General features: G+C 47.4%; 1 protein-coding gene across 1 annotated transcript in view; it reads left to right on the top strand.

The window, feature by feature from the left end:
* Positions 1-17,794, top strand: part of SLC24A5 (solute carrier family 24 member 5) — a 189,292-nt gene that overhangs the window by 85,747 nt on the left and 85,751 nt on the right. The window contains exon 5 of the mRNA XM_078684592.1: positions 15,822-15,922. Within this exon, the coding sequence (XP_078540718.1) occupies positions 15,822-15,922 (101 nt within the window). The remainder of the gene's footprint in view (positions 1-15,821; positions 15,923-17,794) is intronic.

Raw genomic sequence — 17,794 nt, 5'->3', positions numbered from 1 at the left:
CATAAACTCGAAGGACCACTGACTACGAAGTGAAATTTTAAGAATTTATTATATAGCCAAAAATATTTGGATGCACAAACATCTCAACAAAAGATTCAGGAAATAAACCGGAACTAATACATACATAATCCTATGCAGGAGTCTCGGACGACTCAAGATGAAAAGCAAAATCAATTCAAGGATCATTAGGCAAAGAATTACAATCCCAACTTGAGTCAGAGATTGCATTTACAAAAGGGAAAGGCATTTTTTATTAGGCTGTCTCTACACTGACTCTAAGGTGACATCCCTACTTAGCATTGTACCCAGGCAAGAATAAAGGTGTCAGCAGTGAAGACTTCCTAGGAAGTACACTCACTTTTCCATAAGTTGTTTCTAACTACCAAGCTCGTTCTAAGATGCTCCTTCCTACACCCTACTCTGCCTTGAGTTCACAATCTACGTACATCCTGCTTTCCCCAAAGCCCGTACTCTGTCTCTAGTCTGCTCTCCGTTAGAACCCATGCGAATCTTACTCTCCACCCTCGGGTGCTGTCCCTAATACAAAACCACCAAAACAGTCGACACGCCTTCAGGTACGCCCCTCTGGCAGTTGTGGGTCTTCGGATTTTTACAGTATGGTTCCTCTCCATCAAACGTCCGTTAGAGTGTTCTTGGGTCCCAGGCACCTTCTCCGCTAAATGTTGCACTCCCAAATTCCTTGGCATCCTTTCTGCACTCGCGCCTACCAACCTAACTCCTAAACAATGGTTCCTTCTACCTAACGAGGCCCGTGGCCTTGCACCTGCAGGCTAATGTACGTGAGAAGGAACCTTGCAGCATTCGAAGTTACAATTCAACATTTGCTGAGGACAGCCTTTCCCAAGAATAAGAAAAACATTTTCTTCAACTAAAGCACCAAGGAAAAAATACAATTAGGCCTCTACTGGCTTCAGCACATCTTAGGCCCTTATACATTGAATGCATTTCTAACACAACATTACATTTCAGCATTCTAAACGTTAATTCTATTTTCAATACATCTTCCATATTAAAACCCTAGGTTAATTCACTCATTAATAAGCATGTGCATTTCCTACTAAGGCAGATTACAATTAAGGCGACATTTCACTTGTGACTACATTTCCTATGTTATGCAAACTTCTATTATTGTTAAGGCACTAATTTGTCTATGATTAATAAACACTCCATTACTTATTGCACTGATCCCCGGCCCATACGTTACAATTCTAAACTACATTAATGAAAAGACCTCTAAATATGTGGGTGCTGACTACGAATGATTATAATGCACCCCTACAAATTTCAGAATAATATGGCGCTCTCTCACAATCATTTGCGGGCCTCTCTCTTCTAGTCACAATTTTAGAACCATCATTGCTCTCAAATTCATATCTTTAGTGGCAATTCCTCCTTCCGATCCTTTTAGTCTTTGTCGTTACTCAAACAGTACATAAAGTACCACATTAGCTATATTGGAAAACTTACTCTGACTCTTGTATTGAAATTGCTGATACATATACATCTTCCTTAAAAGTTTCTCAGATTTTGACATTGTGAATCACAAAATCCTCTTCACACACCTGTGCTTGGTTGCAGGTGTTTCTCCCATGATCTGTGTTATCACTTGTTCTTAAAGTCTGTTGCATGCAAATATGCTAATACCATTCTTGCTCCGTGGGTAAGTATCCCAGGGATCAATTCTCTCTGCAGCCCCTTTTGCTGTTTATATGCTGCCTTTTTTACCTTATTTTAGCCCGTAGAGACTGCTTTCAGACATTGCTGACCATTGACATCGATCCAATGATTGAACAGTCACATGATGTGTCTACTCTGTTTCCTTTGAAAATGGATGAGTAAAATGGATTCTACCTTAATTTTGATAGGCCACAGTTCCTATACGTCGACTACCTAAATACATTCCTAAATGTGTGTGCTGACTTTTCTGATCTCTGGATTCTCCTGTCTAATACCCACTAGGTCATCTCCCTTTCAGGGCTCCCATCAGTATTGTTATTTTCTGTGGAAATTTCACACTGACATAGTTTGCAATCTAATAGTCCTGTCTTGGCCAGATCTCCAGACAGAACCCATAGCATTCATTGTGACAGAACTGGTTTACCATAACTCCACTTCAGGTAGCGTCAAGTCCACACCTTTAGGTGAATTCCGTCTGCTTCAAAACTCAACAGCAGTACTAACCTGTTACTGCGGCCATGACCAAACAACCTTTTATCCCTACATTGACTTCCATCTGAGAGATGCAAATGCAGTACACTTGCACTTATGAATATACAGTGCACAATGCTTCTGAAACTGCTGCACTTTCGAATATGAACTTGATCGCTCATCTGACTTTCAAATACTCATCCTTTGCAGGCAAGGCGGGGCATAATTTCACTGAGTGCAGCAACGTTCTGGATTTGTTTACCTCAATATCGCAGACACACTCCTCGCTTTTCCTCTTTCAAGAAACGCCACTGTTTCCTAAATCTCCTTATAGGGAATAGACCTCTAGCCCATCGCCTTAAGAATTTTGGGATATGTTGTACTTAAATCAGAATCCAAATTAAGTACATTCCACAGATCCTGTAATTGGGGCGTAAATCAAGTGCGTTAACAATCTATACAGCCTTTTGTAGAACCACACGTTTTAAGAATGTGAGATGAACTTTAGCCTGCCCAAAGCACAAATTACATCTGTACCACAAGACTGAATACTTTGAGTGTGTAGTCACCCTTACAAACCATGTCCGACAATTGGCTCCTCGCTTTTTAAATAAGAGGATGTATTCCTTTGTGGGTTATGCTTATTCTCTTTTCAGACTTCTAATGTTATTTTTTACAAAGGTTGGGCATAGCCAAGATGGCTGCCATGGAGGACACAATCTAAGTAGCTCCCTGCCAGCCTGAAATACTCAATCTGGGGTTTATAAAGTGCACTACTAACCCGCGAGGGTCTCAAGGCACTCGGGGGGCGGGGCAGCTCCTGGTCAGTTGAAGAGCCAGGTCCTGAACGTGTGCAGGGTGGGGAGTGTCTGATGTTCACAGGGAGCTCGTTCCAGGTTTGGCTGTGATGTAGGAGAAGGCCCTTCCACCTGTCTTGATCTGTGGATGCAGGGGACCTGTGCTGTGGCGAGGTCGGCAGAGCAGAGGTTCCTCTTGGGTACGTGGAAGGATAGTCTCTCATTAAGGTATTTGGGACCTATGAGATTGATGGATTTGTAGGCGTGGGTGAGGAGTTTGAAGGTGACCCTCTTCTCGATGGGGAGCGAGTGGAGGTCTTGTAGGTGCTACTGGGTCATGTGTTCCTGACGAGGCGTTCCGATGATGAGTCTGGCGATAGCGTTCTGGATGGTCTGGAGTTTGTGTAGCAGGGCTCTGTTGATTCCGGCGTATAGGGTGTTGCCGTAGTCCAGTCTGCTGGTTATGAGCGCATGGGTGACGGTTTTTCTGCAGTTGGGGGGGATCCATTTGTAGGTCTTGCGGAGGATGCGCATGCAGTTGAAGCTAGTGGAGGCGTCTGCGTTGATCTGGCGGTTCATGGAGAGAGAGGACTCGGAGTCGAGGATGGTGCAGAGGTTTTGTGCGTGGTCTGTAGGAGTGGGTGGGTTGCGGAGGGCCACAAGGTGTTGTCCCAGGCGGAGATGCTGTGTCCAAGAATGAGGACCTCAGTCTTCTCTCAGTTGAGCTATAAGCAGCTGTCTCTCATCCAGGCTGCCATGTTCTTCATTCCTTCCTGGAAGCAGAGTCTGGGTTCTTCGTGAGTGAGAGGATGAGCTGTGTGTCATCGGCATAGGATACAATGCTGAGCCCATGCTGTCTCATGATGGCGGCGAGGGGGGCCATGTAGATGTTGAAGAGTGGGGGGGGCTGAGCGATGATCCTTGGGGCACTCCGCAGTTGATATTCATGGGTTCAGAAAGGAAGGGATGGAGTCTGATCCTCTGGGTTCTGCCGGAGAGAAAGGAATGGATCCAGTCGAGGCAGTTCCCTGAATCCCTGCGTCGTGAAGTCTGGCTGCGAGAGTGCGATGAGAAACGGTGTTGAAAGCTCCAGGAGGATGAGGACTGTGGTGTGCCCCTGGGCGAGTAACATGCTGATGTTGTCAGTGCAGACGAGGAGGGCGGTCTCGGTGTTGTGGTTGCTGCGGAATCCAGACTGGGAGGCGTCTAGGATGGAGTTCTCTTCGATGAAGGTGGTCAGCTGGGTGTTCACGAGTCTCTCAGTGACTTTGGCTACATAGGGGAGGAGAGAGATGGGCCGGTAGTTCTTCAGGTCAGTAGGGTCGACCGTGGGTTTCTTGAGGAGGGGTTTGACATCCGCCCGCTTCCAGTCGTCGGGGAAAATTCCATACATGAAGGAGGCATTGATGGTCAGTTCAGGTGCGATGGCGGCGGCCCTGTCGAATATGTGTGTTGGGCAGGGGTCCGTTGGGGCTCCAGAGTGGGTTTTCTTCATGGTGGGGGTAATGAGTTCTGCTGCATGACGTTGAACAATTCCTTGGAATTGGTCGCGTTGGTCTGGACTTTGTCTCTTATGAAGGACCATTTGGTGTCTCTTTTGCGTTGGTGGTAATACTTTAGGGCGCTCTTGTGGTTGTTCCGTGCTTCTGTGATTTTCTGGTTGCGCTAGGTCTTTTCTAGGTGTCTGCAAGAGCGTCTGACTTCCTGTCGTTCTGTGGTGAACCAGGCGGCCTTCAGAGGGCATTGTTTGGCGCGGTGGCGGAGGGGTGCCTGCAATTATCCTACCCTTCCCAGCCTTCACAAGCAGACTGCTTTTCATGCTCCGGAGAGGCACCAGAGCCACCTACATACATTGATGCTGAGATGGGGACTCAATTCCTGTTGCTGCAACTGAACCGTCCAACAGCAGCCTAATACAACTAGGAATCCCCAGTATTGTGTTACCCGAGGTCCGCCGCCTGTGAACTTGCGGTCGGTGCTGCCAGAGTTCAGGGGTGGGGACCAGCCCGCACAGTCAAGGAAACAAGGTGAGGCCTCCGTCCCTGTGATTAGTTAGCCCGACACACAAACTGCAGAGCTGTCTGCGAGGAGGGCACAGTAGCAGCCCCCAATACACAGACCTTTAACCCTCATGAGCGTCTCACCAGAAAGGGGAGTGCCACGTGGTACCAAATTGAGTGCCCCAAATACATGACCATGAGGGCCATTTACTGTGATGCAAGAGCTACCCCTGATCCCTTATGCACAATGAGTGGACCGGTCAGTATATGAATCGGTGTCCCCGTGCCACACTCCATATCTTCTGATAAATCCCAGGGCTCCTCACTAGGAGGGCAAAGAGGCAGCTTGATAATCCAGACACCCCTTTGTGGGGAGCCCTGCACTACATCAACTGCGCCACTGTGGTAGGGCCCGCTGTGGCTGTTCTGCTCTGGGGAGGGGGTGGGGGGCGAGGCCATTCGCCCTTTTCCTCATGCGGGGCAAGCCCTGCACACTAGGGCCTGGCCTGGCACTATTGGACAAGAGGAGAACAGGGTGATATGGCAGTGAATTTCTAAATCCTATCTACAGACCCATACTGAGTCTGGAGGTCACTGTGGACGGGAGCCCGCTCTGACTTCCGCCAACTACATATGAGGGCACAAATCTCTCCCCCTGGCACAGGTGGCTTGGGGGGACACTCAGCAGATCGCGGCGTTTGTCTGGTTCCTCACGTGGTTGGAGTTACACTGCTGTGCTCAATTGGTTTCACCAATCCCCCACATTTAACCTCACACTTACAAGTTGTGGTAGTTCACCACATGGAACCCCTGTTGGCTAATCATATCCAGTATGTGGAGCGCGGCTTTTGGCTGCTGGGTGGGGTGCCCACAGCTGCCCTGCCGGTCCCCACAAATATCCGACAGTCTGAGGAGTGGGAGCATAGACTGCATGGGGAGAGATCACTCCCTGGATGGTGCAAAAGACCTAAACGAGTGGAGCCATGGGAAAAGAAAAGCCACAGAAAGGGGTGCAGCAGACAAAAATCAATCAATCAATATATGGTGCAGGATGCACCCCCACGGACTGACTTTCCACAGGAACCCTGCTGAATACTGATAGGCCATGATCGGACCCCACCAGAGCTCAGATCCTTGTTGCAATCAAGGCCTTGAGTGCAGCAGTGCAAGCAAAAGTCGGAGCGGTATCCTTGAATGTGGGTCTGTTGAGAGAGGACCTCCGGGCAGTGGGGGAGCGCTCCATTGCTATGGAGCAAACCATCACTGAGTATCGATATTGAAAACTGCTTTTTCAGACCTCTCAGCGAAGACTGCAATCCTAGAGTGCAGGGCTGAAGATGCAGAAGCTCGTACCCGGAGCTGCAATCTGTGATACGTTTGTTTCTCAGAGGGTGCTGAGGGAAGAACACCTCTGCAGTTCTGAGAAAAGTGGGGTTAAGACCCATTGCCGGAGATCCCCCCTGTCCTCTTTGTTTATAATTGAACAAGCTCACTGGTCACTGACCCCAATCCATCCGGCTGGTGCTGCACCCCAAACTCATAGCAAAAATCATAAATTGCAGGGACCACAATGGTACCCTGTAAGAGGTCAGGCGGGTCGGAGACCCCGCCTTTGAAAATCACACAATACACCTATTCCCAGATTACACTTGGCTGATCCAACAACAGAGAATGTCCTTAACTAGTGTAAAACAGAAGCTGAAAGCAAGGCAGTTGCAATATATGCTGCTCTACCCAGCTAAGCTAAAAGTAATGCACAATGGGTGTTCACTTTTCTTCTCTACCCCCGGTGCAGTGTGGGACTGGTTGGAGGTACCAGGCGAATGGCGACCTTTATTTAAAGAAACACATGCTCCATCCCAGGGCACACAGCACTCACGCATTTCTAGCAGAGGCAGACAATACAATAAACAATCCTCTTGCTCATCTCGGAGAGTAGTGGTATGGCAGAATGGATTCTTGGAACGGGATCGATTCACCTCAGACAGAGAGGATGGATGGTTACCTCACATTTATCTGTCACAACTGCAAATTTAGCAAGAGGAAGCCAGAGCACTGGTGGACGTGGTGACTGCCTTAAATTCGGACATCAGTACCAGAGTTATTGTGTAAGATATGCGGGCCCTCATCTACTGCATTTACGTGGACACAGATGGCACTGTAACAGGTGCGAGGTTTGAACAGTGAGTGCACCGATGGCGGTCTGTGGATATGTATAAATACACACATCGCGAGTGACCAGTTTCTGTGGTGAAGCAGAAGTGGCACTGAACGGGTGTATGGATGGCAGACTCGAGTGGGGCACTGCCCAGTGTGGTGCTGAGGACTCTCCTCTATCTGGGATGATTCTGACTCTGGGTGACTATAGTGTGTTTGCGGGTTATGTAGATCGGGTGAGATTGGATCTGCATCTCATCTTAGTGTTTAATAGTTGAGTATTATCTGTATTATCTGTTAGAATCTGATTGTTCTTTAGGAGTTTGGGGTTGGACACCTGATTGGGGAGGCACAATTTGTTCCTACAATGTTTACCCGGGGCAAAGGAGGGATGGGTTATTATTATTATGGATGTTCTTGTTTGCAGCACTGGCAGAGCATAGGGGACGGAATTGTACAATATAGCAGGTGGACAGATGGCGCAGTTTAAAAACGTAACCTGGAACGTACGGGCCTGAACTCCTTCATTAAGAGGTATACAGTACACACTTACCTTCCCCGACATGGCATACATATAGCAATGCTGCAAGAAACACGCTTCTCAGATTCAGAGGTCTCCAAACTCTATAAAGAAATGGAGAAGCCATATGTTCTCCGCAACTTACTCCACATATTTCCAAGGGGTAGTTACATGGGTAGCCCCACAGGTACCAATAAAAATTCTTAGTAGCAAGGTCAATGTAGAGGGGAAGTATGTCCTGACGCATGCAGACCTACATAGTAAGATCTGCATGTTAAATATTTATACTCCCAACATTGATGCCAGTGAGGCCCTTCTTCTGCCCTTTGTGAACACAACTGTGGTTTCTGGTGGGGACTTTAATTGCGTCTTGGATAGACATCCCACTCAGGGCGCCCTCTAAACCAACATGACAGATAAACTCAGGGGGGGGATCAGGAACAGACTAGGATATATGGACGCATGGTGCATGATGCACCCAAGGGACAGGGGTTCTACCTGTTACACCTCTGCACGTATGGTTTTTAGTAGATTGGACCAATTCCTACTTTGAGGAGAGGCTGCGGTGATGGTATTGCGCACACAGGTGCCGGGATGATGCCTCTCAGACCATGCCCCGTGCTCCTGGAATGGGGGCTCCAGTGCCACCGCCCTAGAGTCCTACTGTGGCGACTACAGCCAGACACCCTAAAAAATGGCGTATTCAGAGGGGAACAAAGGGAGGTGACGAGCACCTACTTCGACAATAACTGGGGATCCACTAGTAGGGGGACAGAATGGGAAACCATAAAGGTTGCGACATGTGGGGAATGCTGCTCCAGAGTGGGTGGACTAAGACGACAATTGGGAAGGGACCTGACCAAGGCAGAAAACGCTGTGGTTGGATTTCAGTAAGTAGAACCTGACCGAATGCACAGGAGAGACACTGCTGCATGCCCAACTCAGAGTGGGAGAAAAATTGGACAGATTAGACTGCATGGTCCGATACGAATAACTCCAATTGCTTCAGTGGGAGAGGGACTAACCGGGTCGCTTGTTGGCATGGTTGCTTAAGCGCAAGCATTCTCCCCCACTCATTCTTACACTCCATTGATCATATGGTAGTCACATATCCACACAGCATGGAATTGACTCCCTATTACTTGCTCACCTATCCTCGGTACACAAAGAGGAGACCGAGATGGCCCCAGATGTCCTGGATTGTTTTCTGGATGACCTCACAATCTCCAACCTTCCTTATAGCCAACGTGAGGGACTGAACGCGTAGATTCGGAAAGAGGACCTAAAGGAAGTGGTGGCCAACATAGCCCCCTGTAAGTCCCCAGGCCCTGATGGTCTACCGGTGGAATACTTCCAGACCTACGCAGATCTCCTGCTCCTCACCTTCTGGAAACCTTGCAGGAGGAACCATGAGTGAGTCCCAGATTGTAATGCTCCCTAAACCGGGTAGGGACACATACACACCGGGCTCATATCGGGCGTAATGTTGGGCATAGATACAAAAATTCTGGCTAAAGCACTGGCAATGCATCTGAGCACGCTTATTATCCATCTGGTCCACATGGATCAGTGCAGTTTCATGCCAGGCCGCGGCAAACATACAAATATATGAAGGCTATCCCACATCTTGCATGCCACGGCAAATATGGACAACCTTGCTGCTGGTTTAGCTTTAGACATCAAACAGGCCTTCAATATATTGCAATGGGAGGTACTGACAAGAATGGACCTCAGCCAGGAACATATTTCATGGGTGCGCCTTCTGTATAACCTACCAACTGCTAGGGTACGCAATGTCCAGTTGATTTCTGAACTTCTTTCTATTAAACGGGGAGCGAGGCAAGGCTGCCCGTTGTTCCCACTCCTATTCGCCCTTGCGCTAGAGCCTCTGGCAATCCTACTACGAAGGGACATGATCCGTTGGGGCATCAAGGTGGGTGGCCGGGTACATGTTGTATCCTTATATGCGGACGATGCCATGCTGTATCTCGCTCACACAGAGGAGGCAATGCTCACTCTTCTGGAAATCTTGTTGGGATTTGGCACTGTGTCAAGACTGAAAGTGAATAATCAGAATTCAGTCCTATTCCCACTTGCCACATTAGTAAGTACTGAGGTGGATGACCTCCCCACAGTGGAGTTCCGATGGGAGTGTGACCATTTCCGCTACCTCGGATTTTAGGTGACAAACTCCGACATTATGCAATATGAATTGAATATGGGGGCAGTATTCATGGGTTTACAGTCCTCCATTAGTTTTTGGATTCACCTCTCTCTCTCCACCATGGGCCGAGTGACCCTGCCCTGGATAGTGCTCCTACCATGCTGCAGAATTCCCAGATCTGTCTTAAAGACCCTTAACAAATTCCTGGTATCGTTAGTTTGGGCTGGAAAGTGCTCCAGGGTAAAATTGGAGACTCTTAAACTGGATATGGAACAGGGGCTCTTGGCCTTCCGGATCTATATCTTTAATATCTTACTGCTCTTTTCCAATATGTGGCACTCTGGTGTGAGGAGGGCCCCAATGTAGAGCACAATCTCCTGGCAGATTGGCGATGGGAGAACAGTCTATCAGGATGTCTCATGATAGGATCCCGGACTCCACCAGAGTATCCTTTTGTGGTCCGTCAAGTCACGGACCTGGGAACGTGCAGTCACATTGGTGCTGCAGAAGGCGCCATATGCACAAACACTTCCCTTGCAATGGCTGCACAGCTTTTGCCATATTCGATGTGTGATGGACTGTAACAAATCCTTTCTTTCGTTTGCTGAAGCACGGGAATGCTTCGAGATTCTGATCAGCATTTTTTACAATATGTAAAAATCTCATGCACAGTACAGGAGCTTTAAACTTCCTTCCTGAGAAACCAATGGAGTCACACACTTTGTTGGCAATTCTTGACCCAGGCACCTATAGGGGATTTATCTCTCACTTCTACTGAGCACTCAAGGCGGATCACAGTGTTTCCCGCATTCGGGATAGATGGTCGACAGACCTACCAATACCCCTCAGACAGTGAATGGACGTGAGCGTTCACACAGATCTGGGAAGTGGGCAGCAGCGCACACTTCACACTCCTACAATTTCATTACCTACACCGCATATACATAGCACAGTTTAATGCTACGCCCTCCCCGGGATGCCATTGTTGCGGTGCCGATCCGCTGCATTCACCCACATGATGTGGGATTGCCCTCGGATTCAGCCCTACTGATTAGGGGTGTGGGAGGCAACGATTAAACATGGTCTTCTAGGGGTCCTAACTCTCCCACAGGCAACTACCAGAATGCAATGTAAATTTGCTTACTTGGGACTGGTGCTTTCGAGGCACCACATAACTGCCGAGATGGATAGCAGACATTTGAGAATGGGGAGTGGCTGAGGAACGATGTCTGCGTATAGTCCACGCGGACGAGAATGCCAACAGGATTTGGAGACATGGAGATTTTTTGCTAGATAAGTTACAGACCCTTGAGCTGATGGCTGAGGGGGCTGACACTCCCTCACAGCTTGGGACCCCTAGCACACTGACTGGGGAGGATGGGGTGACCCCCCACTGCCCAGGCAATACCGACTGACCTGGGAGTTTAGAGTTTTGGGCGGCCAGGGGACCTGACTGGTTACAACGGGGAGAGGAGCTTTGAGAATTCCTGCGGCCTGGGATGCTACTCAGCTACACACTGCAGGAGATGCATGGGGGTATGACCTTGGTACTACGCTACCAAATACATTAAAGATCCATCAGAGGGTGAGTTGGGATGAATATAGTTGTAAAACCACACTGGTCCCTGTTGTTGGAATATATATGACGAGTATTGCTCTGCCAACCTCTGCCCAGTTTTTTTCTTTTAATGGTTTTATATTTTATCGCTGTTATTCATTTACCTAAAAATAGGGACGTGCAGCTCCTTTAGCATTCTGATTATAACACATGCACTGGCAAGTACTTGCCACATGCTTGCAACAAAAACTATGTACTGTATATATGAGGAATATGCTCATACTATATATTGCTGCTATGTATATTCCGAGTAAAAAACAAGTTAAAAAAAATTATTTTACAAAGGTTTCACAATTGTATTAGGAGTTAGATGGATTTATAGATATTGTTCATTCGTTGCTGTGTTCTACTGTAAGAACCAGACTATTCTGAAAGTAAATAATCTATTCGGGTCAAATCATTCCTGAATCCAGAAACGTCCACACACCTGTATGTGAGAGAAGGAGAAGTCACATTTTACTGAACAGGAAAATAACTGGTCTGTGTCATTGTTAGTTTTCTGTCTGGCAACATGTTCTGCTTTTATGTGTCTGTTTAATATTTAAATAAAGTTAAATAGCAGAAAGATAACTAGACGGGAACAATTAAAAATGTGTTCATTTAATGCAATTGTCACTGTCCAGGTTATTGTGAAAACACTGTATGTTACAAATGGGATCTCTTGTTGGCTAAGGCTTGCACCAAAGCCAGGCAGAGACCACCACTCTAGTCAGGGCAATGGAGTTACAAGCCAAAGATAACCCCTGCTTATCCCATTGGTAGCTTGGCACGAGCAGTCAGGCTAACCCCGGAGGCCATGTGTGAAGCATTTGCACATGCAAACTGCAACAAGATCCCAGGCACACTACAAAATGAACTCCACACAATAGTATTTGTATTCTCAAAACACAATCGCATAGTAAACACATAAGATACATGGTGCCACTTGGCACTAGGTCACATCTACAAGGGAATTATTTACACATGACAGGGCCACTTGGACCACTGTCAGAACCATCACAAAGCGAACTTAGTCAAAGTAAAACATATCATAAACGTACAACCAGTATCCACTGGTAATCACTGTACTTAGCATCAGCCTGTAACATAAACTACATTATGCACAGTATTACATCAGGTATAAATTACAATCTGCGCCAACCTCACCAGCATAAACACATTATGCAATCATCTCACAAGTCTAAACGATTTAGACCCTAACCTCCTAAGCATAACTCACATTAGGGGCATAAATAACACCAGTGAAACCTAATCTCACTAGCATAAACCATAATATGCAAAACAACCTCATAATCATAAAACTACATTTGGAGTTATAACACAGGGTGCGTAATCATAAACATGCATTACATTTCCTAGCACCACATCTCATTAGGGCCTGGCGCCCTACACTTCTAACAGTCCCCCTGGCCATCTCAAAAGGGGCTCAAATGCCCTATGTCCAAAGAGTCACGGCTGCTGCCTATGCAGCGAAAATCAAGGGTGCGGCACTGCGCAAACCTAAACGTAGCAGCTGCCCACTACTTGCTGGGCAGCTGGGAAAGTGTGGTGCAAATGAGTGCATCTCACTCCTAACTTCACAAGACATGCCCCCGAAGAACTGTGCACCTAAACGGTGCAGCTGGCACTAATTGCTGCGCAGCTGTAAATGAGGGAAAGGCCGGGGCACTCCATGCCCTTTGGAAAGATTGGTAGTCGCATTGCAGCTGCCCGCGCTGGTGCGGCACAGCTGGGAAAAGCAAAAATGGGCTCTGGCACAATGGTGCCCTCTGGGCCTCTAATATTGCCCCTGTTGGAGCCACACGGAGCTCTAAACTACTTCTGCCCAAGCATTGGATCCACGCACAGGCTCTGAAGATCATCATGCCCCATTGTTGCAGGTGACGCCTGCAAAGTGGGGCAGCTGGAGAATAATGCCCAATATGGACAGCACTGGCCCACGGGTCCTCGGGACCCCCCCCCCCCCGTGTGCCCTTTAAAACAAATATCGCCACATTGGAGCGGCCCGTTGCACAAACTGGGCCGCTCTGACCGGGTGCCTCTGCCAGGCACCATTTACCGCGAGCCCCACCAACATGTGGCGCAGGCAACAGTCTTCTCTTGGCGGTGACAGCAGGCGGGGCTCACTAGCTCCTGAGAGTCTTACGGGCGATCCACTGCACCGCTCTTCTTCTGGGCCCCCTCTTGGGACCCAGGAATTTTCCAGGGAACCTGCGGGGTTCCTTCCACACTCTATATCTGACGCTGGGGCTCCCCAGAGCTCACGGGAGCCGCGCGTTGTCAACAACTCTGGCGCCTTTTCCGGCTGGATCTCGGGCCCCACCCACATCCCGGACAAGTGGCGCCTGACTTCCGGTTTGGCCACATGGGCCGAGGAAGTGATTTCTCTTTGGTGCAAATGAGGGGTAGGCTCCCTCGTAGCTTTAAAATATGAAGCAGGGTGGGCTCCTGCTATGAAAACAGGCAAAGTGCACTAATTAAAATGAAGACGCAGGGTGGGCACCTGCACCATTAAATAAAAATAAATGGGTTGGGCACCCACAAGGCCTGCAATTTTGGGGATTTCCCATGCTGGGGATTCCCTCATGGCAAGAGGCAGCTCGGCGCTGCGAAGCTCACGCTTTCCATCAGCTGGGCAAATTAGAAGGCAGCGGTCCCAGGCGCTAAAAGGTTGCCTAAAGTCCTGGAATAAGAACATAAAGCCAAAGGTTCCAGGGCATAGCTGGACCCAGGGAGGCAGCCACCTGTCAAGTCCTCCTGCGCCCTGCAGGAATCAGGATCCAAAAGCAAGAACAACTTCAGGGGGTCACAGCCCCTATATTTATACAGAGCGATACAAAAGGGGATGATGGACGGAGCGCTTGAGCAAATCAAAACACTCACCCCCAGTCAACTGATCTGGGTTTAATCCATCACCATTCTTTAGCTCGATCGGCCACCCCAGTCAGACATGGCTATATGCAAATCAGTCTGACCCTGTGCCTCATGGGAACAGTCTAGCCCGAACTGCCAAGCCAGGTCTTCCCTGGACCGGACCGAGCATCCTGGGTCCGGTTTCGGATTCATAATCCTCATCAGCCAGGCTATCTTGAATCCAGTGGCCAAGTGAGCAAGGGCTTGGCAGTTCGGGCTGGACTGTTCCCATGAGGCACAGTGCCAGACTGATTTGCATATAGCCATGTCTGAAATGGGGTGGCTGAGTGGGCTAAAGAATGGTGATGGATTAAACCCAGATCAATTGACTGGGGGTGAGTGTTTGATTTGCTCAGACGCTCCGCCCATCATCCCCTTTTGTATCGCTTTGTTCGCCCTAAGTGTGGCAGGGTATGCTCAGACGTGAGTCCCTTGCTCACTTGGCCACTGGATTCAAGATAGCCTGGCTGATGAGGATTATGAATCCGAAACCGGTCCCAGGATGCTTGTTTCCAGTCCATGGAAGACATGGCTTGGCAGTTCGGGCTTGACTGTTCCCATGAGGCACAGGGTCAGACTGATTTGCATATAGCCATGTCTGAAATGGGGTGGCTGAGTGGGCTAAAGAATGGTGATGGATTAAACCCAGATCAGTTGACTGGGGGTGAGTGTTTGATTTGCTCAGACGCTCCGTCCATCATCCCCTTTTGTATCCCTATATTTATACAGCATTTTCTTTTGGTTCTCCCCTTGCCCTACACTTTTACACAGATACAACGGGTTCAGGGGAGCTTTGGAGCACTTTGTTGTGCTCCGCTCCTCTCTCCATTGTTGGGTAGGGGCTAGGTGCTCAGATGCACCACTGGGGGCGCAACCAGCATTGTGGAGGGAAGGCACGGCACTATTCAGGTTCCATGTGCAACTCCTCCCTCCCATCTACATGCAGACCTCCCTATTCACCATCGGGCAGACCCATCCTGGCTCCTGGAGCCACCCACATCATCCAGCACCTGTCAATCACAAGCCAGACATGCAATTTACATCAGGCAGGCAGACACACAGTACACAGAAATGCCAATTTCTAAAAGTGGCATTTCTCCACCAGTCACCATAAATATGTGCACACCATTGCGCAGCATTTATTCTCACGAGTGTGCACATACTAAACTCACCCCTGCACTCCTCTTATATCAGGAATTACCATGGACACACATATCACCCATGCATTCCTATGGGGGGGCAGGCCAATCTCACCACAAGCACTCAGAGAGCGCATGCACTTTATACTGGGCCACAGTTCTAAAGTGCGCAGATGCCAAAAATCACTACCACTATGTCAGAGCTTAAGACAAAAAGTTCAGGGGTGAACCTGCCAAAAGGGCCAAGTCCAACACCGTATAATTAGTATGTAGTAAAGGAAACATTGTTAGGAAAGACATGATGTTGTAGTAGATCGTGATCTAGAAATGCCTCTTTTCTGCAGGTGTCCAGGTTGTCCTGCTGGCCATTATTTCGAGACTGCGTGGCCTACGCCATCAGCGTAGTAGCCGTCATTGCTATTATATCTGACAACAAAGTATACTGGTAAGTATGACGTACGTTCATAAAAGAAGTTTATTGCTTGCCATTGTTTGAACTATCCACAGCTATTAATTAACCATTGTTCTTATGGCATATACTGCTAAATTAAACATGTGACTGTTATATCCTATGTACTTAATAGGTGTAATGTTTGGTTCTATTCTCCTGGCAACCGGATCTTAGCAACTGCATGCTTCTGTCACTGGATTGTGGAATCCAGGGGCAGTGGTGGATTTGCTTGAGCAGGAACAGCTGCTGGGGTTTTGCAACTCTTATACTCAATAAAGCCCTTTTTTAAAGAAGATAACTGTGTTTGCTTCTCCTTACAAAATGACGATGAGGATGGGATCCACCCTGTGAATAAGAGGAGGAGGACATCTTTGTGAGCAGTTTTGTTCTTTTTCATCTGTATTTGATCGGGGCTAATCTGGCTATGGTCGTGTGCTTTGCCGCTTGCTTTGTTGCTTTGAAGTATTAAAGACCCCTAGCAGGGTGCGTGTATGTACTGTAATTGCGGAAATGAAAGTTTTTAAAGAAACTTATGTAAGTACTGAAACTTACATTTTAGTTGCTCAACGGTTACCTGTGGAGCTGCTGTGCGCACCTGCGCCTTTCAAATCATCACAGCACTTTGCGAGGAAGCCACTGTGAGTTCCTAGTGTCATAGTCATTGCCATCGTGAGACGTTCATACACAGAACTCCGATTCAGTGTTCCTGTTCCTTCTGACGTTGATGGTGCGTGACCAGGTTGTTGAGGTCACGTTGTACGTGCCACAATTTTGGAGGGATAATGTGTTCCTGTTGCTTCTGGAATTGATTTTGCGTGACCCACGTCTTTCGAGGTCACGTTGTGCATGCCGCCATTTTGAAGGAATTTGTTCTTTATTATCAGCATTTGGCAATTTCGTTCACGTTTTGGCATTCGTGAAAAGCATCGTATCTACTCAACTGCTTCTTTGACTTTGACAGCTGTTGTAAAATCGGAAACTCTCTATAGTTGGTGAGACTATTTCTTCATTTTTAATGACAATCGCTAATCTATTTGAATTGTCCAGAGATTTTATTTCTGATTCCCTGACAAGCGCATGGCTTATCTTCTCGATTCCTTACGAGGTTCACCTTCTCATAATACTTGTTACTACAGCATACTCTCATAAAAGAACATCTACAACTAGGAACAAGTTTCAGTGATACGCACACTGCTTATCTATACATGATTTATTGACTGTCCCATTCAAATCGTTTTAATTAATTATTCTACCATGGCAACACAGTCAATCCCTCCACCTCCTCTGTTTTTTAAAGAAACTGGTCCTACTGGGGGGACTGGCTAGAAGCTTTCACAACATATGTAGAAGCTATTGGTGGGCATGTATATGTTGCTAGTAGAAAATTCGCAATCTTTGAAACTGAGCTTGGGTGTAGAAGGAAGGAACGTTTTGAAAACTCTTCCTAAACCAGTTATTAATGTAAAGAGTTCTGGTGAAAATGCAACAGAAGCGAGTGAGGATGTTTATGAATTAGCTATTGCAGCGTTATCTGAGAACTATGGCAAGTAGTGAAGCATAGTCATGGATAACAAATTATTTTCCCGAAAACAGTTACAAGGGGAAAAGTTTGAACAGTATGTAGCAGCGTTAAGGTGATTAGCTATAACATGTAAATTTAGAGATCTCAGGGATGAGCTAATTAGAGATCAATTGATAAATGCTACTAATAATACAAAAATGCTACTAACAATACAAAAATACAAGAAAAGTTACTAGATTTAAAGGATCCCACTTTAGAGAAGTCCTTAGAAATTGCTAAGTGCATTGAGAATACATCACAGTATGTGAAAGAGTTATCAAAAATAGAGCCTACTGATGATGCGA

This window comes from Lissotriton helveticus, chromosome 3_2, assembly GCF_964261635.1.
Source record: "Lissotriton helveticus chromosome 3_2, aLisHel1.1, whole genome shotgun sequence".
NCBI classification, from domain to species: Eukaryota; Metazoa; Chordata; class Amphibia; order Caudata; family Salamandridae; genus Lissotriton; species Lissotriton helveticus.
Note: the sequence above shows the minus strand (reverse complement) of the source record. Positions and strands in the feature narration are given on the sequence as shown.